The sequence below is a fragment of the Polyodon spathula genome, chromosome 1 (genome assembly GCF_017654505.1).
Source record: "Polyodon spathula isolate WHYD16114869_AA chromosome 1, ASM1765450v1, whole genome shotgun sequence".
Classification (NCBI taxonomy): domain Eukaryota; kingdom Metazoa; phylum Chordata; class Actinopteri; order Acipenseriformes; family Polyodontidae; genus Polyodon; species Polyodon spathula.
The window spans coordinates 76,590,062-76,614,965 of NC_054534.1; the positions used below are offsets into that span (position 1 = coordinate 76,590,062).

Here is a 24,904-nt window from a genome sequence, read left to right on the forward strand (position 1 = left end):
CATTTTCTTTTCTGTTTCAGTTTATTTTTCAGAGCAAAAAAATTGCAAAGAAATTACATATAAATAATAGAAACATTGTAGTCGCACTGAAAGTTGTGGCAACTATAAAAGGTTGTGGTTTGTGTTAAAAGTTGCGGTTTCTGCACCAAATTCACAGCCCGCCATTTTCTTACAGCCTTGCTCATTATCATATAATAGACATATCCTCCCAACTCAACATCACAACTCAACATCACATGACCATCATGACAGTTACAACAGACATAATGAAGTGTTCTTACCTTTGTATAAGTTAGCGATTAGCAGATGTCTTGGTCGCATGAAGAGCGCAGAGTGTGGTTTTCACTAACTACTGTGCAGAATAAATACACTTTTTCTGTGGGTCAACTGGGACACGGGACATTTGCTAGGAAATCGGGACTGTCTCGACCATATAGGGACTGTTGGTTTGTATGGTACTGTATGCCAGTAACATATATCCCGTGCTCTGTCTATACATTCAGAATTAGAGCTATCAATATGATGAGTTAATGACCATGACGTAGATCAACAGAATGTACATCATAGTATAAAATAAGAAACGTCAGAGAACAGTTTAATGAAAATTGGATCTTTTAATGGTTTTTAATCTGTACATATTATTAGGTAATGAGGTGTTAGTATACTAATATTGTGTTGTCAATATATATGTAATTGTGACATACAGGACAGATGCATAGACGGCTTCACACCTCCGTATACACCCATAGTCTGATACTCCCAGTATCCAAATACTAAATAATGTTAATACCAAGTTTCCTCGCAATTTAATATGTGGTTTTCAAGATATATGCACACTGTAAATAGCAGCATCTCTTCATAAACAGTGAATGCACTGCTTTGCTAGTTGCACAGGATGTTGTCAGACTTGGGGGGAAAAAGCAACCACGTAAAATATTTCTGAATCACTTCACTTTATCAAACCATTTTAATAAATCTTTTTTTCCCCTCTACAATTAGATCAAATTGGTCTGATGGTTTGATAAGAAAGTGTACTTGTGATATAGCTTTGGATAATTAAATTGTGATGCAGAGCAAGGAATATAAAGTAATACCTTCTCCATTTGGGAATATATTTTGTCATTAACCAGGGGCAAAACACATGATTTATTCTTGGCTACGCTAGCCATATAAACAGTGTGTGTGTGTGTGTGTGTGTGTGTGTGTGTGTGTGTGTGTGTGTGTGTGTGTGTGTGTGTGTGTATATATATATATATATATATATATATATATATATATATATATATATATATATATATATATATGCTGAACTGAACAGGGCTGTCCCGACAATTTACTTTCGAAATTACTTTGATTAAAATATTTGAGACTTTAACTCTGATTTTCACAAATCAAAGAATATACTCATAGTAAGTTTTCTTCCAAAATACAGTACAAAGTTGATCCCTTTTGAAAGTAAATAGTTGTGTTTAGATTATTTTAGTGGGGTTAGTATTACATGGGTGGTACTATAAAATAGATACTTTTGAAGAAAAGAACAATAGCCTTGCCAAAATGATTTAGAATTGGAGTTTATAGCCAGTTTACAACAAAGGCTGGAAAGGAATTCTGTCAAAGCTTGTGTCAAAGTGAAAAAGTTGACACTGGTAGAATTGGATATTAGCCTTATTGTGTAGTTTACACTGGTTCTGATTGTATTGTGTTTGTGTGCTGAACTATCAGTGCCTTCCAGCTATCTGGCACAAAGGAGGTATTTGTTCCTGTCCGAGAGACCCACAGACTCAACTAAAGGCCATCATGGGCATTTCATCCCTTTGGCCTCTGTTCAAAACAGTTCAGAAGGGAACCTCAATGGTTTGAAAATAAATGAGAAGTGTTTCATGTCTAGTGTGACTATATATTACAGTACAGGACAAGCCTGGATTTAAAAAAAAAAAAAAACTGTATATTGCCATGTTAGTGCAGCAAATAGAAAAGGAAATGCATTCATAATGTTATTAAAGCTGAAGATCATACAAGATTCACAGTCTTGTCTAAAACTACATTTTTATGGAAAGGTTTTACATGTAGACTTGAGTATTTAGATTTTGTTCTTTCAGTGCAGTTCATTGTAGTTAATCCAATTATTGGATGACCTGTTACAATAAATGATTAATAGGAAGATAAGATCCGTTAACACATTTCTGATATAATGTAGGTAATGCTTATGACATAAAATGCTTCATAAATTGCTGAAGTTGCTGTTTGTTCATATATCCATTACAGCTGTTTGTAAACACCGTATGAGTTAAAGTGTGCTTTGAAACACTAAAATAACCTGCAGATGCTCCTTAGAAATAGCCAATAAAGGCGTATTTGTTATTTATAATTTATTACAACAAGCTTTTGAAAACAAATACAATGTGAGGAAAAGTTGTCTGAATAGAGCTCCATAGCTCCCAAAAGATACTATTATCTTTTCAAATGATACCAAGTTTAAGATTAGTCTTGTCAACCATTTAAAATGCATTTTGAAATTCATCATGGAAAAACGATTTTGCGCTACACAGCAAGTGTGGCAGAGTATGAAATGCGACTGGCATTTCTCGGTCACAACAGAACAACACATCCAGGATCAGCAGGGCTCTGTAACTGACTCTGTAATCCCGGTACTGAGGGAGATCCGGTTTACTGCTGGGCTGTATCAATGAAAGCATTTTACGGCTGCTCATAGTGCTGAAGAGATGCACTCGTTCTCACTTAACCTTGACAGATTGTATGTGAAAATCTCAGAACATTGTGAAAGGCAGGAGTGTTCTTTAGAGAAACTCTGCATGTAGCATATTGTCTGCTTCCCTATTCCGGTCAGGGAAGTGAAGGCTTTGGACAGTATTTTCATACTTGAGGATGCTTTGTATGATGTTATTGAATTTCCTTGGGAACTGAACAAAAGGATTCTACAAAACAGTCTTCCCTTAGAGGACTGAACAACATTCTTTAACCCAATTATTTGAATTCATTATGAGCTGGAAAATAAAGTTTTAATCTAAAAGATAATGAGTAAGTAATCTTTTGGAATTCACAAAAAGTTGATTTTTGAAGAAGAGTATTCATTTTTTAAAGGTCTTTTTTTTACCTTCTATGATTTGATTGCTTTTTGTCTCATATCTAATATTGACCTGTTTTTCCTTTCTTTTTTAGGTAAGTAAATCAAACAGAGACATGAAGAACTGACACTGACTAATGACCACCATGTTGCAAAAGGTACTTTTGACATTCTAAACCTGTTCACTAAAAGGCAGCACAAAAGTAAACATAATACTTGTACATCTTTGCTTACATGTAAGCAGAGTGTACCAACCATTAAAAAAAGGTTTTAATTTAAAAGCTATAATGGACCTATTTGAACATTGAGGTTATTGGCATGGTTGGAAGTATGGTACTTTTATTTTCCAGTCTGAAAAAAGTAATTTTGACTCAAGACTTATGTGTGTTTGTTGCGGAAGATGGTTCAATTTACAGGAATTAAATAATTGGTTAGTCTTTTGAGTAAAGCAGCTTACGTTTTAGTTGGCTATATAGAATATATGTCAATATGTCAACCCAGGGGAGACTTTTGTCTAAGAATGCAGCTATGGTGGGTCAATACTTCAGTTTCTTTAAAAAAAAACAATGAATTTTTGTGTCTAGGAATACTCAAGGTTTCAATTCCTGAATATGTTTGGATGGTTTTCCTTTGTGAAAAGTTTTACTTTGTAAATAAGACATCCCATTTTACAGAACTTTGCCTTTTATTAGCCCCAAATCTTGGAACCTTTTTTGTTTGTGTGTGGTTGTTACTGATTTACTCTTCTGTACTTTTCTCTAAATAAAAACTGTGTTTATAACATAATCTGCCTTAAAGAGACTGAGCTGCGTGTGTGCTCCAAAAAGCACCGAACATCATTTAAAGATGTTTTAATTGATAAACTAGGTTTGCTATTCACAAAACATCAGAGGAGAATTGTGGTGTTAGAACACCCTGTACCTTTATAACCTAAGCATAAAAAACATAATTTTTAATATTTTAAATATAGTGTGGGATAAAGTGGCCAATGCGCATTTCTTTGAATCATTAAAAATTAGACTCTTGTATATATCTCCTAACAGTAACAACAGTAGTCTTATTTGAGCATCCACATTGTTCAGTTCTTCTCTAAGGCCACCACAGGGTAATGAAGAAGTCCTTTGCTCATCTCAGCTTGATTCCAAAACCATTTGTCAATGCTGGTTTGCTGCAGCTCTACCATAGCACGTGACTTTGCCACTGAAACGAAAGAATATAAGATAGTTTAAACTCTTGGTATATTGAGTGCATTGTCTAAACTGCATTACAGCGTGTGTCTGTCTGTACTATCTGCGATCTCTGTGTGGGTTACACTGATGAGGGATTGTTGCTATGTGTCCCAAATTTCATTGCTAATGGCATTACAGACATTCACTAAACAGATACTGTTTAACAATATAAAACAACAGTAAAAGCACTTACAGTAGATTATATTCAGCCAAATTATCTACAAGGCATTTACTGCATCATCATTAAATGAAGATACAGAGTCTACTCTAATGTAATTAGTAGTGGCTGACCCATCCTTGTGATATTTGTACTGACTTGCAGCACAAACTATTTTAAATATGGTTATTCTAAAAAGCCTTTCTTCCTCAGTTAACAGCAGTCTTAATTGTCTGATTGTTGTTTCTCCTATGAAGTTTAAGTTGGACTATAGCATTTTGACAGTCTCCTATGCTGCTCCATAGGGAGGACTAAGCATGCAATACCATGTCTCATGGATAGCAAATACAATACAAGCAATAACTGGTGTTTTACATACTTTTGCAAGCAGAAATACTAAAAAGAACCAACCACTGTGCGTTTGCTTTTCAAAACCTGGTACACAAAGAACCCTTTTGTAATAATTGAAACCAGTGATGGTAAATCCACCACTATTTAAATCAATTGTAAAGATTTAATCTTATTTATTTATTTATGTATGTATTTATTTATTTTGGTACTTTGGTTTTAAAACAGCATTTTGCAGCACTACAAGGACAATTATTTAAATTATTTTCTTTTGGGAACTTGTTTTGTACAAAAAAACATCCGGATGGCGATCCAAGTACAAATAAGGTATGTTTGATATTTTCTGCAGAAGGGCCTCAATGACTGGCTTAGAATAATACCTGTCAATAGGGGCAACAGTTGGAATGTAAATAGACATTTTTTTTGCAGGAAAGAAAACCTTCATTATTTAGCCTTTCTTGTTGGAACCCAGAACACATTTAGGATGAGGGAGATGTGAAGATGTTCCCTGTTTGAAGTATTTAAATGATCTAGAATAGATGTTCTCATGCTGTTAAATTGTTTTCTTTCAATCCCAGAATGTGAGACCTATACTATATACAGTTCGCTTCAAGGCTGATGGAATCATTTATAAGCTACACTTATTATTCTATTGTCATGAGTGCAAAGTTTTCCGTCGTTATCCAAAGTTTTCCGTCATTTACCAAGTCTGTTAGTAAAATATACTACAAGTTTGACAAGAGCAGATTTTCACTCTTGTTGGTTGACGTTAGGGAAGCTGATTGGCAGCATCAACTATTTGCTTTGCTCCATTTGTACTATTAGCAACTTAAAATGCACATGAATGAAAACTAACCACACAATGATAAGGCAATAGGTGAGGGTCACAAAGACGGCCGGAGTGTGTGACGTCAGACCAGAAGCAGGAAATAAAACGACAGAGAGGTGGAGTTTGATGGAGCTGAGCGAATGCTTTCGCTCAGCATTTAATAAATAAACAGACAGACAGAAAATAAAGGGTTGTAACAATACAAAAACACACACAGGACACGGCACTAGTAGCCAAAATAAACAGACAAACAAAACGGACCATACAGACAAAACACAGTGAGCTTATTTTAACGATTATTATTATTATTCTCTTTACCTCCGTCTCCAATCCCATTCTCCAGTCACCGAACACACAACCCCGAGTATGTGAAAACATGTTGCTTTTATGCAGCTGTACCGAGACTCGACTGCTAATCAATCATTCAATTGGAGTCTCAGTACAACTGCACATGAATTAATAAAGTTCTGACATATTATTACTTTTTACTTGCACCTGAAGTGCTGTGCAATCCTCGTGCCTAAATACAAATATACATTTTAAACACTTGTGTTACACAGACCCGTTTATATCCCATGTACCAATGACTATACCCCACCATTTAACACACCACACGCAACATATAACAGAAAATACACACAGGGGCGGGCACTTCATCACAGTGAGCCATAGGATTATAAAAGCACAGTATTTTTGCAGTTTTACCAAGCTTTTCCCATGGTTATACTATACTAGTTTACCCTTGTTTGCCATGTTTAACTTTATACTAATATAATATCAGTTTAACACAGACAAGTGCCAAAGGCTACATGCGTAATAGCATTTCCACTTCAATAATAAGAATTTAACTCTGTCAGTTAGTTATTAGCTCACACATTATATACTGGTAAATCTGTCATTTTACATTTGTATCGTGCACTTTTAGGCACGGCTCAACTTAAAATCAGTGTTTGAATTTACATAGAAAAGTTATCATTTTTGTTATCATATTCAACGTCTACTGAATAACCACTGACATGACTTTGAGAAAGCTCCTCCCAACTGTTATTCAACACTTCATCTTTCTTTTCAGTCAGGAAACGCTGCAAATTCTAATCATAATTAAATGTACTTTACATTTTTGACCCCAAAGTTTAATCCAACATGTGCAAGTCTTGGCTCCTCATATGCAATATTAAATCTGCCAGATTCCTTTAAGCTGTTTTCATTCATCTTCAGTTTGCAGCCAAACACTTACATTTTTTCATTGATAATCTCTACAAGATACATGCTGAATAAAGCCTTGTTTATTATCATGCTGCCTGGGACTTACCTCTCCCAGCAGGGACTCTTGAAAAGCCCTGGGCTACAGTCAGTTTCCATTGTTTGAGCTGAATTAAGGTGTCTTTACTTTTCTTGAATGCAGTATGTATCATATTATTTTTAGAACTGCGAGTGTACGACAGAGCTTTCATCCTGATGTTGGGGAATTAAACAAGCTGTTTGAGGCAAGATCAAAGGCTAATGGCTAATGAACTGTGCTCATAATTGAAATGATGGAACACAAGGTGTGTCAACATTAGAGTATACCGCATGTAAAAATGTGCTCAACGTATATCTTTTTAAGTAGTGTACCCTGCATTTCTGTTATGTCGTTGTCGTGTAGTCTCTGGTGAGGCCTTACTTTTGTAGCTTGTTTTTAATTTAGATGGTCTGCTCTTGGGTACAGTATGTAGTTGCTAATAAATGTTTTGAGCATGCTTCCTTCCCATAATTACCAGACAGAAATGCTGCTATCTTCTGAAACCTACCTTCAAATATTCTGTACAGTAATCTCAACAGAGATAGGTCCTTTCAAAGAGAAAGAGAGAGAGATAGTCAAATAAGAATAATTCTCTTTATGTTGTAAAATGATACATACATACGTTAAGGATTGTATTTTGATAGATTATGGTGTATGGATGCAGGAAGGTAGGAATGGTTTGATGAATGAAACTGTTAGAAAGGAATTGCTTATTATTATACCTTAGCATTTCAAGCCATTTTCAATATATTTTAATGAATTGCACAAAACCCAAAACATTTTAGTAAGAGAAAAACAATGAAAACATAATTCAAAACCTGCTTCTGTCTTGTTATTGAATTGTGAACACACCCTTTGCTTTGGTTTCACAGGGCTGTTTTTTTTACTGCTTTGAAAGGTAACAGTACCACCTAGTGGCATCCATGTGAAATTAAATTAACCAGTTATTTTGGACCGGTGCCCTGAACTATTGAACACAATTTGAATCCTACACCATAGATCAGCAGCTGTATGAATCCAGAATCAACATTGAACCTGAGATTCTATTGGTTCTCTCAATTGTAAATATTGCCAAACCCTATGATAAATAACAATAACAGCCGCAGTTATAAAGTATTTATCATGTCAAAGATATCTCAAATTGCTAAGCAATATAAAGGTTGCAAAAATAGGTACTGGTAGACCAATTCATTCGATTTTTAGGTAAAATGTGACTAAATCTGAAAGTCATGGATAAGATTGATAAATCATTATAAAAAATGGTAAAACATGGAACGTATGTAGAAGGTAAAAGACTAATTTCAAATTTGACTGTGGTAAACTTTCATAAGGGATGAAACTTGAACACATTTTAGGTTTAATCACATAAAGACATTATTCTGGTTTAAACTGCTATAGTGACGCCAACTGGATGAGGGTAAAACTGCCAGGGTAGAAGGATGCAGACTCTTTGCTTGTGTCCTTCCTAATCTGCAGCTGAAGATATGATTGGTGCCAAACAACCTGGGATAATACCTTGCCCTTTCAATAGCTGTTAGCCTGATCAGAGAGCAATGGCCATCTGGAGCTCTCTCTTACCCAGTCAGGAGTGTTTACTGCTGGGGTCAATGTCCACAGGATAATAGCATGTTGAACTGTAACCCATTTAATATTAATATTCAGATTTTGCATTAAGGGTAGTAGACATAACACAAATATACATATAGATGTTTTAAGCAAAGACTTGTTTTTACTTTGGGCTCTTAGACAGCAGTGATTAGTTCAATTAAGTCAAATGGATTTGGATTAGAAAAGCAATCAAACAAGCAAGATTTGCAGACAAGGCCCTGTATTTATCTGTGTGCACAAATTGTTTTTCTTTGTTTTGAACAGCTAACTTCTATTGATTTTCTTTTTTCAAATAGCCCCTTCCTTGTAAAAGCTTTTCTGAGGAAAAAATGAACTGTCATGAAACAATGAAAAAAACAAACCTTTTAAATAGGAGAGCACTCCCCTACAATCCATTATCAGCTAATACTAGTCATTATGCTCCCATGAAGTGCTCATATTGATAATGTTAATAGTTAAGAAAAGAACTACCTCAGCAAAAAAACACTGCAGCTCAGTTTAACAACAAAGTTTGACTCCATTACTTGGCAATTTGCATTTTCCTGTGATCTACATACAAGAGCGAACAGAACGTGTTCTGCTTGTTCGGTCAAACAGCCCGGTCTGCTCAAGGAGCAGTTCCACACAGTGAAGCATGGCAGAGCCCCACAGGTAGAGCTATGGACAAAAGTTTTGCATCACCTACATTTTGATCTGTGCTAAGTTTGTATGCGTGCGTGCGTGCGTGTGTGTGCTGTCCTGTCATTCCCGTCGGTTGTGTGTTACCCTGCATGAAGCTGTATGTAGATGGGGTCTGTGTTTGCTGCTCTGTGATTTTTGTTTGGTTCCTCCAGTCAGCTGCTTGCGTGGGACAGAGGGCCTGATTGATTGGTCACTGTGTATGTAAATGTGCCCCTGTGTGTGTGAGCCAGTAGGGCTCGGGGGGGGGGGGGGGGGGGGGGGGGGGGGGGGGGGGGGGGGGGGGGGGGGGTGGGGGGGGCGGGGGGGGGGGGGTTGGGGGGGGGGGGGGGGGGGGGGGGGGGGGGGGGGGGGGGGGGGGGGGGGGGGGGGGGCCTATTTAGAAGCTGCCTGCGAGCAGCTCGGGGCTGTGTTGTGGTGTCCTGAATAAAACCTGATTTGAGATGCGGTCGCCTGCCTCCTGTTTCTTTGTTCCCCTGAGATGCTACAATATTATTGTTATAGTTTATTATTACATATGATGTAACTATTGCTTGGAACTTTCTGTCTAAAAAAAAAACTAAATCATTACAATGCACAAACAGCATCTGCAAATCGCTGTCAGCCATGATGCTAGACAGAAATGGAATGATTTTGTAAAAAGTCTAAAACCTGTTCCTGTTCCACATCAAGTAAATTGATTAATCTTGTTACATTATTGATGTATTAAAATGTTTGGCTATACTGTTACTTGATTGATTACTGTCTTGTTAGAATATGTTTTGTTGTGGAAAAAACCAACCAATTCAGATTTTGCTGCTGATGTATTTATTTTCAAAAGATTTTCTTTAGGTTGTGCTGCAGCAGCACCGTGTGTTTTTTTCTATTTTTTTATTTTTTTGGGGGGGGTCTACTTTGCACCAGGGCCCAGTAAATCATGCTGTGCTTTACTTAACTGTACCACACTGCACACAAAGACAATTTACAGAACGAAAACATTTCTTAATTGAACTTTTAGTGACCTCCCCTTTTGTAATAATTGACAGACCTGTGTTCTTGATCTCATAAATAATATAGTACTGGTAATAGTACCTCATAACTACTTCCAGAGGACGCTCAGCCAGCTTCCTTTCATGTTACCTTGGCAAAATTATCATCTATAACTAGTGCTGGACAAACATCCGAATATTCGAATGAATATCTTTTGACATGTATTCAGATACAAAAATCAGATGTTTGTATTCGCTACAAATGACAAAAATACCTTTCCAAAAATAGCAAATAAAAAAGAGCTCCGTGTGATATGTGAGATATAATATATATATATATATATATATATATATATATATATATATATATATATATATATATATACACACACACACACACACACACACAGTATATAAAAAAACACAGAATCAACCTCTATTTAAAAGTTTTAGACAGCAAAATGTAAACAAACCAGATTATGCGTGTGCACGCATAGTAATCTCTACCTGGGTCAAAAATGCGTGCTGCTAGCGAGTCAGAATCTCATGGCCCTTGAGACAGAAAAAAGACAAGCATGTCATTCTGAAGTGCCTCGCTTAAACAATGCCCAACTTGCTGGAAATGTTGTGTAGTGAATTTTATATAGATTTTATATATTCTATATATTTTTTTGAGACTTTTTGTTATGTGGAATGTAGTAAACAAGAACAAAAACAGGGAATTTTTTCCCCCCTTCACTTTATAACGCCATTTCCATGTTTGTTTTATTTGAAATGTTAAAGTTAAGTTTCAGTTTTCATTTGCTTGTTCAGCTTGTACAGTTATTACTTTATGAAAACGTGTCGATGGCCACTGTTTAGTGTGAAGAAACGGCAATGGCAAGGAATGAAAAAATAAAATGCAGTGTCAACTTTATGTACTACTTATTTCGGGAATAAACAAAACAACTTTTAACTTGAACTGATATTTGGCATCGTTTGTTTTGTAGTTAATTCGCTGGGATAAAGTAAATCCTACACAACTTATTCTTTACTCCTGATATATTTTTCCATTTTAACGTGTTACACATTGTGCAGGGTCTTGCTGTAAAATGAAGACACACACACAGGGCCATGGCCATGCCCCCTGCCCCTGCTGTTATGCTACTATAGTAGCTTTTATTACTTTTTGAAAAACTAACAAATATTTAAATTATGAGCAAATATCGGAACATGAAAATCCTGTGTTCGTCCCAGCACTATTTATAACGCAATAAGTGATAACTGTGTAAGGGATGTCACCTTTTGTAGGAGCAATTAGGTTTTGTGTTTAGTGGGGTAGCCCCTTTGGGCAATACAGGATCCACCATTTGGACATTTAAACTGCCTCCAAAGAGATGTTTAAATTCATATTTTGCATTTTCTTCTTCTGTGTTCTTGCGTTAGAAATTTCCATTTTTTTTTTTTTTTTATAACCAGATTAATTTATATTTTCATTCCTAGAGAGCTACACAGGTAAATCTGTACAGTCCGGTCCAGTTCATTTCGGTAATTCTGTGAAGTGAAGATATTACACTAAGATGTATTTGATTTGATTATATTATTAGAACTGTTTAATGCAAAACTAACTTTAAAATAATGATAGCCAGAGGAAAAGTAATGTCATAAAAACTGGATGTAGTGTTATTTACTGGTATGATTAATGTAGACACATTGCAAATAATTTAGAAGCACTTTGTTCACTTTTAGGTAAAGTAATGACGGAACACAGATCTCCTGATGCATTTAAGCATCGCTTTGCTGTTGTTTTCCATATTACTGTGTGCTGGTCTGGGCAATATACCCAAAGCTGAAAAACAACCCTTAAATATACTTCCCACAGAGACAATACCTTGTAATTTTCTCCTTAGGCTATCTGTATTATTAAAATGAACTGACAAGTTGTGTATACGCTCTCTAAATGACATATGTTATGTATAAATATCTGGAATAATGGTTGTTTACATTTTAGTATAAATAGTCATACCAGCTACACTGTATTTAAATGATTTACATTTTAATAAAAGATCAATCATGCATTGTCCACCTCTAAGACCTTTCTCGAATTGGAGTTATTGAATCCCTTTCTCTGAAAGGCAGTGACAAATTAAAAATAGCTTATGAATCTAAAAACATTTGAAACACTGATGTTTCCGTTACGATGGTATCTGGATTTTGGCATGCCCACAAGTAAAATCTTTCAAACTTGCAATGTAATCAGCATTTGAAAGTGAATTGATGGTTTGCAGGAATTATTTATTATCTAGTCACTGGGCTTTAATCCATATATATAATATATATATATATATATATATATATATATATATATATATATATATATATATAATATATATATATATATATATATATATTATATATTATAATTAAATTCCTAAGTTCATGTAGTCACAGAATGTTAAATTAAAGGAGAAGTACATCAGTGTTCTAAACTCTATAGTTCAATAATTCACAAGGATTTTTATCATTTTGTCACGACTTTATGTGCAGAAGTGGAGCTTCGGGCAATTTAGCACATAATGGCATATAAATATGTAAATTAGGTAAACATGGGGGCATTTTTTTAAACCTTGTATTCCATGCAGTTTATAATGAACTCTTATTTTTTAAAGGTGAAAACTAGAAGATAAAAATAAGGAAACAAGAAATAAATAACTTGAAAGTGCTTAATTATATCATACATATATTACTTAATGTTTTGGTACTGGTTTTGTAAAATTATTGTTTTTCTTCTTTCAAAAAATAGAATTTCATTAAAGACGGGAGTGACCTTATCTAAGAAGACATTCAGATATTTTATGATAACAAATTATGTTAATCAAATGGCATTGTATTATGAGTATAGTCTATACTGCCATTGAAATGTTAGTGGCCTTAAGTGCAGCAGCCTCATCTAGTTCTGAGGCCCTGTGGTGGTAATCACTTCTCAGCATGTGGCATTGAAATGTCAGCTGCTTCAAAGCAGTTCTTGAAGCCTTTTACTGATGAAAAAGACTGTTTGTGAATCAGTAATTGGCTCTTTCAATGTGTGTGTGTGTAAAAATAATAATCACTGTAAACATGTAAAAGAAAGACATCCAGAATTAACTTGAATCCAGTTGTCTCTGTGTGAGAATTTTCCTGATGTGCTTAAGAGGCAGAGGTCTGTTGCCTACTTAAGTCATCATGTTCCTATAATGATGCACTGGTGGCTATGTGTGGCCCTATAATGCCATTACTCGTTATAAAGTGGAACATGTACAGTCTTATAACTATGACTCACGACTGCAGCGTTATAAAGGGGGACCACTGTATTTATTGTGATTTTGGTTTTGGTTTGTCCTTGTGAATAAGATTATTGCATCTCAGCTGATCCACCTGCAGTTAATATATAAAAAGCAAATAGATAAGAGTTAAATAAATAAACAACTATAGGCCTGCGCAGACACATATAATAGAGGCTTGCAGTAGTTTTAGGGGTGAGGCTCAACTCGATACGCTAGTCCTGTCAGTTCCTTAACTTATATAGTCCAGGCTAATCTTCCACTACTTGTTCTGCAAGTCGTTCTCTTCCATCTCCCCCTTTCCAACTGTATGTCCCTACTGGGGGTCAGTGGACCTCCATCACCTGACCTTGGTGACCTCTGATTGACATTGGAGGTCGCACCTCAAACAAGGGTGGTACAGATTGGTCCAGAAGGCAAGATCCTGGGCCAAATATTCAATCTTCCAACACTACATTTTACATCTTACAATGCTGAGCTTTGATCTTTGAACAGTATACAGTATTGAAGCTTATCCAAGTAGTTTACATAACCCATTTCATTAATAAGAGGATTTATAATTGTCTTTGAAGACATTCCCGTTAGACAGAGTGCTTTTGCTTCAGACATATCAGTCTTCAGCAGTAATTCCCTTGTGATTCCTGGGTTATCCTCTTAAAGAGAAATGACCCTTATTGTATATCTCCCAAAATCAAGATGCAGTCACGACTATTTATTAAAGAAAATGTTTAAAAAAAAATATTCAGCATGAAAGTAACCTTAAATTTGCTGAAATACTGTAAGATTAAAACCTTCAGGTGGTAATTTTATTCATCACAATTGTATTCTATAAAATGTAGGACAAGACAATAGGTTTTACTTTCAAAGCTTTTACATTAAAGTTATAAAACTAAAAATATACACATTGGGTGTTTAACCTATTTTACAGTTGGGTTGGTTATTTCTCATTTTGAAATTGTGAGGTTTTTACTTATGGTAGTTTAAATTACAGTGTAAAAAAATACGTCAAGGGCCCTGGTAAAGATTCAAGTTGCAGTGTTCTACAGTCTTTTTCAATTTTACCCTAAAATCTACCCATCTTCCATGCTTTAGCTTTATGAGTATTTTACACCTTTTGAATTTCTAGTCCCTGTTCTCCACAAAGGCAGTTTTAGTTACAGGAACACAAATTTCTTCCCTCTGAAGTATTCTTGCCACCCTGTCAGTGTGAACTAAACAGGTATCCTTCCCCTGCAAACTGCACCAGGGGCTTATACTTGTCAACTGCAAGCTTTGCTGCAGCTCAGAGAAGCAAAACAAGAATGTTAATTAAGGTGAAAAAGGGTCAGGGTTATATTATTTTTAATGAAAATATTTGACAGGAAACACATATAGAGGGGATATTTTCAACATGGACTGATAGGTCACAGCCTAACATCCATGAAATAATCTTTAAATATTGTTAGGCACCATTATAATCCTTTTTTTTAAATCCACTTTTTTTTTTTTCTTTTATCTGGCAACTAGTGTTAAAACAGCTGATAAGTATTAAATGTGCTGTACAGACCTGATACATTCAATTGAGCTAAAACTGATTGAAGCTGAATGAAGGAAAGATTCCCTTGGGCTGTGTATTTGCATTACAGAGATTGTGCTGGATGAACAGCACAATCTATACATTATCAGAATAAAACAAAAGACACATGTAAGAGCAAGTACTTTCTGCACATTGTGGTTAAAGTTGAAATGAATTGATTATGGCTGTCTGGTTTCATATGTCAAAGGGTATACTGTACTATTTATAACTGAACATGAAGACATTGTAATAGAATATGTGTTCTTTCACCCCTCATTAAAAAGACTGATACACTTTTCTTAATGAATGAATTGCAGTTCCATAAATAACTAGGCCAATACAGCACTCTTAATTCTCTAGCTGCAAAGATAATTTTTGGTTTGAAATACTGCACAAATGGTTGTAGTTGTAGTTTTGAATGTTCATAAATCACAACTGGGGAAAACACAGGAAAAAAACAGTGTCTTTAAAATCCACCACTGTTTAGACATTTAAAATACAGTAAACCCCACAATGTTTTTTCATGGGAGAAAAAGATTACTTAAAAATACCAGCAAAGCTTTCATTTTCTTTTGTATACAATGCTGATTATCGATAATTGTCCTAGTAATGTGAGACAACATCCCATAGGAGGGTGTCAGTAATCAGTAGGCGTGCCAGTGTGTCCGAAGCCCGATCAATGCATATCTGATCAGATCAGATCCAATGCAGATTTGTAGGGGGGGCGGTTAACAAGATGAGGCCTCCCAATACACAGGCAGAAGCTATGTACAAACAACTCTTGTGCTTTTTAGCCCTAGATCTCAACCACTTGCTTGTATGTTACAGACTGGGAGGTTTTCCTTCGTGTGTATTACCTCATCTACACGGCAGGAGTCAGTGTGTACTGACTACTCTTCCCCTGTGACATGTACACATGTTTGACAGGACCTGCTCAAGAAAGGTACTAAACTATAACTGTTTACTTCGCTCCTGCGGGATTAATGTACATTTGTTGTGACACATGAGATTTTGAGTTTGATTTTGTCCACAAAATATTTTATAGTTGAACTCTCTAGCAAGACCAGAGACAGTATTGACAGACAGGCACTGTGTCTTTATTGTTTTAGAAAGAATAAATAGGCAGCATCTGGCAGTAATTACGTCTGCCAGTATTACAATCCTCATTCGGCTATATAAAAGACAATTAATATGTGTAGGCTTCTCTGAACACATCTGCTATCTGCAGGCAGCTGCTGGGGTCGGCTGCAGGTGCTTGACATCAGATAAAAAGAGCAGTGAATAGTTAACACATCAGACAATAGCTAACACATCAGACAGTGAATGATATCAGGAGCCTTTCGTTCACTGTACAGTACATCTGCAAGAAAAGAAGGATCATGGACCACTCGGAGCTGTCTCCCAGTTAGCAGCTCTGGATTAGTCAGCACCACCACTGTTATTGTAAACATTTTAAATTGTCTCCATGCACTCTCTAGATATGTGACTGTCTGTTCTGTACTTCACTCAGCAGACTACAAAGAGTATTGAATGCATACAGTGTTGTCATGGAATACATAATTCTCTTCATTACAATCTATAATTGAATTAGTGTGGGCAGAACAATATGCACAGAAATATAAGCAGATGACACCATGTAACATCAATGCATGCACATTTATTAACACTGTATTAATCTGACCTGATTAAAACATTGACCAGTTCATGATGTCCTGTTTGTTATTACCTACATCAAGACCCCCATTTTGTTATAGCTTATTAGGTTTGTTTTTATCTTGACTGCTGAAATTCAAAGGATGTGACTCACAGCCGGTTGCTATGGTTATCTGCTCAGAGTGCATTAATAGACCAACACTGTTGGGCTTGTAGTGAAAGTTTCACAGCAGGCAGGTGGAAAGAAAGAGCGAGAGAGAAACATGGATAAAGGGAGGTAGAGCATCACCACAAGCAATTGACCATTATTTATTTATCACTTGTCATATTTGTCAGCTGCTAAAGAAAGCTGAATGTAATGCCTTTTATCTTTTAAACACAAGTATAATTCCTTCTGATAAGATGGTAGCCCTTTGCAGAACTTGTAATAAAAATTCTCTGATTTAAACAAAATTAAAAATCTGCGTTATTCCGCAATTAAAATAAAAGGCTTTCGTGCTGAAAAGAGATGACCAATACATATAATTTCCTAAGCATACTTTCATAACTGATGTTGGTTGAGGCTTTTCCAAACAACTCTGTTTAATACTGAATGACCTCAGCCTTAAGGACTCTCAGCTCCTTGTCAGAAAACTTTTCTTTTCTTTTCCGTGTGCCATGAGGACTTTGCTGCCTTTTCTCTGATATATATATTTTTTTGGTTTGTATTTTCGTGCTCCACAAATGTCATACAGCCACTACTGCTCTCTGTACTCCTAACTCTGCAAGTGCGGCCGCTAAATAGACTGATGTGCTCACTGAGACCCTCATTATCATAATTGCGGATCATTATTTGTGTGTGTGTTGAGTAATTTGCATTGCTCTTAAGCTTACATAGGACGCAGTGCAAAATAATTGCCTGGCCGCAATGCAATTTGAATTTTGTATCCGCAATTATTTGCACTGTGTCTGTACTTACATTTACCCCATATGGATCACAATTTAACACTTATCTGTGCACTAGTAATGCGTTGGTAAACAAATGTTTATCTATGGTGAAAACAGAACTATTTACATGACAATACTATAAAACAAACACACTCCCAATGCACCATACGTTTTCAAAATACAAACTCAGTACACTGTACAATGATGTAGTGCGTTTCGGAGAAATCAGTTCCGAAACACACGACATCATTTTAACAACATTTAAAAATGAACTAAGAATAATTGCAAAAGATACACATTTGTTTAGCAACTGTCTTATAGTCCCTGCATAAAATGTAAAAAGTTTCCACTGAATAGAAAAAATTGCAAAAGATAAACATTTGTTTTTTAACTGTCTTACCCTATTCTCTGTATACATGCAGTGCTTGATTCCATGTCGCTCGTTTATGTCAGTAATTGCTGACTTTCCCACGCCATACTCTTAGCAAGTGTAACAGAACCTTCATCCTTTTCCACCACTTCAGTATTTTTCAGTTGAGCTATAGTACTGTCCATGTTTCATTTGTCTTGCAGTTCAGTAAATAGCTCAATTCGATTACCAGGGTTTGAAGTAACGGAATTCTACTGTACCTCTAAATTACAAAACCAATTTCCATGCCCATTAATATCCATTAGATAAATATATAAGAACATAAGAAAGTTTACAAATGAGATAAGTCATGATACTGCTGACTAGCGCCATCTCCTAGTGGACATTTTCTTGATCTGGTATCTTCTGCTGACCTTTTTCACGTGTGTTAGGGGGTTAAAGGAACTCACAGGCGGTCTGACTAAGCTGATGAACAATGCAAGGCGACAGACTCCAAGACTTTCGTAATGGAGTACAAATGTTGTTCATAATGCTGAAACCTCTTTCAGCATCTGCAGATGTAACCGGCATCATCTCAACAGCAAGGAGTAGGGGTTTGAGTCCAGGAACAGCCTTGTCATCATTGTCAATGAAGTCGCTGAAGCTCTCTTGAACTGGCTCAAAGTTGATTCATAACTTCCTACATAATATTTTTTACTTTCTTTCTCCTGCAGTCCAAGGACTGTCGATATCAAGTGACCACTTACTCTGATCTAAAATGTGAATTTTGTCAATTAAATCATCAGATTCAGCCAGATTGTTTATTTTTTTACTATCCCCGGGTAGTGGAGCAGGATTCGATGCAACTGTGGTGAACAAACATGATCTTAGGTTGTTCATTAGACTTTGAAGTAACTGCTGCTGAGTAATGGCAGCCTGCTTGTATACGGTTGTACTTTTCACGAGGGGTATTGTGGAAGGGTGGTGGGCAATTCACTGACAAGGAGACAGAACTTTTAATTGTAACGCCACTCAGGCGCACTGATTTATTTCAGCCCGCAGAGGGCGCAATTGTCCGTGGCTTGTGTACCGGCAACTGTATACAAGACCACGGTTATACCAGTCCAGGTACACAGTCCACTGCAGGTGCACTGGAAATAATAAATCATAACGGACAAAAGGTGAAAGTAAAAGAGAAAATAAAACTACAAAACAAAGGTGCTGCACTCTGCAGCGTTCACCCTGACCACCGCTACTCTCCGTCCACTGCAAAAATAATATTTCCTTTCTTTAATCAGTTATGAGTTTATCTCGATCGTTCTTCTCCAGCCGTGCTCGGTCCGGCAGCAGAGCTTCTTATTTCAGAGCTTATTTCGTCTCTGAGGGGGCAGACCCGAGGGAACCCCTGACCGTCATTTTATTAGTGCAGAAACCCCCCAAAGCCTGCCCCTCAGACACTCAGAGAGGGGGAAAACCCACACACCCTCTTTCCCACTTCTCCTAGTCAATGCCATGACTGACAGACGGATATTGCAGGGCTGCTGCTCTCTTCCCACAGCACTACGAATGCACACAGAGAGTCAGTGCAGGTCTCCCCTGTTACATTTCCTCTCCCTCAGAGTGGCACCACCAGTCCATTCAAAAGTCCTACAACCCCATGCCTTCCCGAGAGAAAAAATCTGTATTTTGTTGCAGTTTCCCTGCTAGGTGGACTACCCTGAAGAACAAAAGAACATAAGAAAGTTTACAAACGAGAGGAGGCCAGTCGGCCCATCTTGCTCATTTGGTTGTTAGTAGCTTATTGATCCCAGAATCTCATCAAGCAGCTTCTACTGGGGAGTTGATTCCAGACCCTCACTATTCTCTATGTAAAAAAATGCCTCCTATTTTCTGTTCTGAATGCCCCTTTGTCTAATCTCCATTTGTGACCCCTGGTCCTTGTTTCTTTTTTCAGGTCGAAAAAGTCCCTTGGGTCGACACTGTCAATACCTTTTAGAATTTTGAATGCTTGAATTAGGTCGCCGCGTAGTCTTCTTCGTTCAAGACTGAACAGATTCAATTCTTTTAGCCTGTCTGCATATGACATGCCTTTTAAACCCGGAATAATTGTGGTTGCTCTTCTTTGCACTCTTTCCAGAGCAGCAATATCTTTTTTATAGCGAGGTGACAAGAACTGAACACAATATTCAAGATGAGGTCTTACTAATGCATTGTACAGTTTTAACATTACTTCCCTTGATTTAAATTCAACACTTTTCACAATGTATCCGAGCATCTTGTTGGCCTTTTTTATAGTTTCCCCACATTGTCTAGATGAAGACATTTCTGAGTCAGCAAAAACTCCTAGGTCTTTTTCATAGATTCCTTCTCCAATTTCAGTATCTCCCATATGATATTTACAATGCACATTTTTATTTCCTGCGTGCAGTACCTTACACTTTTATCTATTAAATGTCATTTGACATGTCTCTGCCCAGTTCTGAATCTTGTCTAGATTATTTTGAATGATCTTTGCTGCTGCAACAGTGTTTGCCACTCCTATTTTTGTGTCGTCTGTGAATTTAACAAGTCTGCTTACTATACCAGAATCTAAATCATTAATGTAGATTAGGAATAGCAGAGGACCTAATACTGATCCCTGTGGTACTCCACTGGTTACCACACTCCATTCTGAGGTTTCTCCTGTAATCAGTACTTTCTCTTTTTTACATGTTAACCACTCCCTAATCCATGTACATGTGTTTCCTTGAATCCCTATTGCGTTTAGTTTGAGAATTAATCTTTTATGCGGGACTTTGTCAAAAGCTTTCTGGAAATCTAAATAAACCATGTCATATGCTTTGCAATTATCCATTATTGATGTTGCATCCTCAAACAAATCAAGCAGATTAGTTAGACACGATCTCCCTTTCCTAAAACCATGTTGACTGTCTTATTATAGTTTCCATAAGTTTGCATATAATAGAAGTCAGGCTTATTGGTCTGTATTTACCTGGTTCAGTTTTGTTTCATTTTTTGTGGATCGGTATTACGTTTGCAATTTTCCAGTCTGTCGGGTTGCAGGGCCAGGTACAACCGCATGATCCTGGCGTTGTTATCCTTCATCTGGTGAAGCCATGCTAAGGGGGCATGATCTGTAACCAGGGTGAAGTGTCGCCCCAGGAGGTAGTACCGGAGTGACTCGACTGCCCATTTTACCGCGAGACACTCCTTCTCGATGGTGCTATAATTTTTATCGCAGGGAAGGAGCTTCCTGCTGATATACAGAAGCGGGAACTCGCTTCCCCGCACCTTCTGAGACAACACTACCCCGAGACCTGTCTCTGACACATCCGTCTGCAGGGTGAACCTCCTACTGAAATCAGGACTGCGTAGCACTGGCTTGTTACACAGCCTTCGCTTCAAAGCGAGAAAGGCTGTCTGGCATGGCTCTGTCCTCTGAACCGTATTTGGGGCAGCCTTGTTCCACACATCGGTGAACTGGTTTCCCACCCTAAAGCTTCAGCAGAAGGTTGAAATGTAGAAGCCATCAAAGGGGCTCAACAGTAGGATGGCCACGCGAGACCCCGGTCCAACACCGCAGCAGCCCGTAAGTGACCCCACGCTGCCCCGGTTCTCGGGCCAGGAGCTCCCACCGCCACACTTTATCCAAAGACCTGGCTACCCCTTCCCCCCAGTCCCATCACCCTCCCTGGGGCCAGTAGAGGGGGTGATGTTGGAGTAGCGCTGTCACCAGGCAGCTTAGCAGGCGTTGGGTATGCTGCCTGGTACTGCTCTGCCAGCTGGATCACCTGATCCAGGGTGGTGGGTGCCTGTCGTTGCACCCACAGTCACGGCCCTGGAGCCAAGCATTGCAGGAACAGCTCAACCACCACTACCTCCACCAGCCTAGCAGTGGTGGTTGCTCCCGGGTTCAACCATCCCCGGGCGTAATCTTGCAGACGGTGAACGATGGTTCTGGGGTGTTCCCCCGCAGCAAAGCTTTCCTCCCGGAATTTACATTGGTAGCCCTCTGGAGTTTCCCCCGCGCGGTTGAGAATGGCAGCTTTTAGCGTGGGGTAATCCTTCATCGCCTCCTGATCCAGGTCCTCGCCACCGCTTGTGCCTCCCCCATCAGCTGTGGTAGGAGGCAGCAAGCCCACTGCACTTGAGCCCACCCGGCAGAGATCACCATGGCCTCGAACACCTCCAGGTAGGCGTCTGGCCAATTCTCTGCCGTCATTTTTGTAGGCTGCTGTAGCATGGGGTTGGGTGCGGCCACTCTGGCACCCCCCTGCACCACTTCGGTTAGGGTTTGGCGCAGGAGGTCCATCAAAGTGGTGAACTGCTGCGGGTCCATTCTGCCTCTTTCTTTATTTTTCTTTATTTATTGATTTTTTATTGCACTGCTTTCTGTGGGCAGTGCCAGTGAATCACACTTCTAACACCACGTGTGGAAGGGTGGTGGGCAATTTACTGACAAGGAGACAGAACTTTTAATTGTAACGTCGCACAGACACACTGATTTATTTCAGCCTGCAGAGGGCGCGATTGTCCGTGGCTTGCGTACCGGCAACGGTAAACAATACCACGGTTATACCAGTCCAGGTACACAGTCCACTGCAGGTGCACTGGAAATAATAAATCATAAAGGACAAAAGGTGAAAGAAAAAGAGAAAATAAAACACAGTAATAAAACTACACATACCCTCTTTCCCACCTCTCCTAGTCAATGCCATGACTGACAGATGGATTTTGCAGGGCTGCTGCCCTCTTCCCACAGCAATACGAATGTGCACAGAGAGTCAGCGCAGGTGTCCCCTGTTGCAGGTATGGATTTAAACAGATGTCCAGCTACAGCTTGCTGTGTTTTATGTATGTGTGCAGGGGCATCTTCCTTCAACTTCTCAATTGCTCAGATAGTTCTGCATGTCACCTGGTATGCTCGAGCTAAGGTGATGTCCTCTTTCTGCAGGTGTTCCACTGAAGTTATCTCTGTTAATATATCCATCATGAGCTCCAATATTAAAACTCTTTAGAGGAAAGCGACTTAGCAAGTCGTCGGAAAGTTTCATGAATTTTAGACTTGTGAAATACATCTTCACTGGCAAGAAAGAAATGAGCATTAAGCACTGCATAATTTTTCCAAACAGCTGCCGCTATTCTGAAGCTTGAAGCCATCCAGCACACAGATACACTCTTTCCCATCTTGTTGAGCTGTAGATCCAGTTTGGGAACACAAGCAGTTAGTTCTTCTTTGTTTTTTGGAGACTGGCTGTAACAATTTGTCCATAAACTTGTTGGAATGGTTTACTCTGCTAACTTCTTCAGTGGTATCTCCCACCCTAAGTTCAATGCAATTGCACAGGCAGTGCCATTTGATAAGGGTAGTCCTTGCTCAATATAATGATCTCTCCACTTTTTTCAACAAACATAATGCTAGCCCCATCACTGCATTGACTGATCAGGTTATCCGCCAAGTATTCACGTGAAAAGTCATGTTTAACCAGGCAAACCTTCAGTGCAGCAACAATCGAGTCAGCATTATCTCCTTCTAGTTCAAGTAGATTGAGAAAGAACGAGAAAACTTTGGCACACATAGATGTATGCAGGTAAACTACCAACACCAATTTCAAAGCTACAGTGGAAGATTCATATATAATTGAAATGTGTGCTCTTGAAGAGATGATTTTCTCACACAATTTTTTTCTCATTTGATTGCCGATGTGGTCAGCTATTTCATGGGCTGACCATTTAGAATGCAAGATAATACCCATATCCAAACCATTGCTTCATGCAAATTAGTCAAGCCGGGAAGTTCTTACAATGGCTAATTGTTTTTAGCACAGAAGCAAACACTCCAAAAAACTGTAGCACTTGATTCAAACAGATCCCCTTTTTGTTCTGCAACAGCCTTCTCCATTACATTTTTCTTGTCATTGGCAATAATCTGAGCAGATGCTTTGTGGGTCACACTTTTCCTGTATTCAAAACTTTTTTTCCTTAGTGATGTGTGCTGTAACTTTTTCGTCTCACCATAAAACCCAACACTCCTTTGAAGTTTGGGAAACACCTTGCCTACATTTGCTTCTAAGTGTCCAACATCTTGGTAAACTGTGCACCCAAGTTTGCCACCAGAGAAGATAAGCCACAGATAAGACTTTGAAAAATAACTAGCCTGCGTTTGACTCCAACAAGAGGGTAATTGGGCTTCCAGTTGAGACATGGGTTCAGATTCAGAGGAAGCTGCATCTTTACTTTCTAAAGGGGAAAGTAGTTCAGAGTCAGAAACTGGTGGTTGGTGAAATTTAAGTAGGCATACAAGGTGGGATAGTATAGAATACTGCTAATGCTGGTGTTCCCTGAGATCGGTTTGTTGCAATTCAGGTTGAGGTAGAAGAGAGTGATGCTTCAGGGGGTGAAATAGAAGAGAACAAATTAACGTTTACAAAAATTGTACATTTTCTTGCTATAATATCTTTATTTTTTATTTTTATTTATTATTTATTTATTTATTTATTTATTTATTTTTATTATTACTGCTATAACTTTAAGGGCCGAATGCACCAGCTTGAGTTAACTACTAACCCTGTCATCAATGAGTAAGAACATTAATATTTTTTTTCACATCCCAAATAGTGAAATGGCAAAAAAAAAAAAAAACATTTATTGCTCTTGTTTATCAGATTAGTCAATCCTCCACTGGCATTGTTCAAAATTGAACATTATAACATAACATGGCTAGGCAAATATCTGCAAAACCATCACCAACGATCACTAGGCACGAAACCCCAGATCCACAAGCAGATAAGAACTTGAATTTGAAACAAATGTGAAAGCTACTGTAAATTATGTTCAGTACATACTAGGATAGAAACAAAAATGCTATCCCTCTTCCCACAGTATATAATGAGTACAATTTAAAGAAATGAATATTTTCTTATGTTACATTTGTTTT

General features: G+C 37.8%; 1 protein-coding gene across 2 annotated transcripts in view; it reads left to right on the plus strand.

Moving 5' to 3' along the window:
- LOC121322510 (ankyrin-2-like) overlaps positions 1 to 24,904 on the plus strand; it is a 227,241-nt gene that overhangs the window by 24,951 nt on the left and 177,386 nt on the right. Inside the window, exons 1-2 of one of the 2 annotated variants that reach the window (XM_041262663.1) lie at positions 2,829 to 3,039; positions 3,181 to 3,243. In XM_041262663.1, coding sequence (XP_041118597.1) covers positions 3,223 to 3,243 — 21 coding nt within the window. In that variant the 5' untranslated portion in view covers positions 2,829 to 3,039; positions 3,181 to 3,222. Of the gene's footprint in view, positions 1 to 2,828; positions 3,040 to 3,180; positions 3,244 to 24,904 lie in introns of those variants that run through there. The other variant, XM_041262655.1, reaches the window with a different exon arrangement.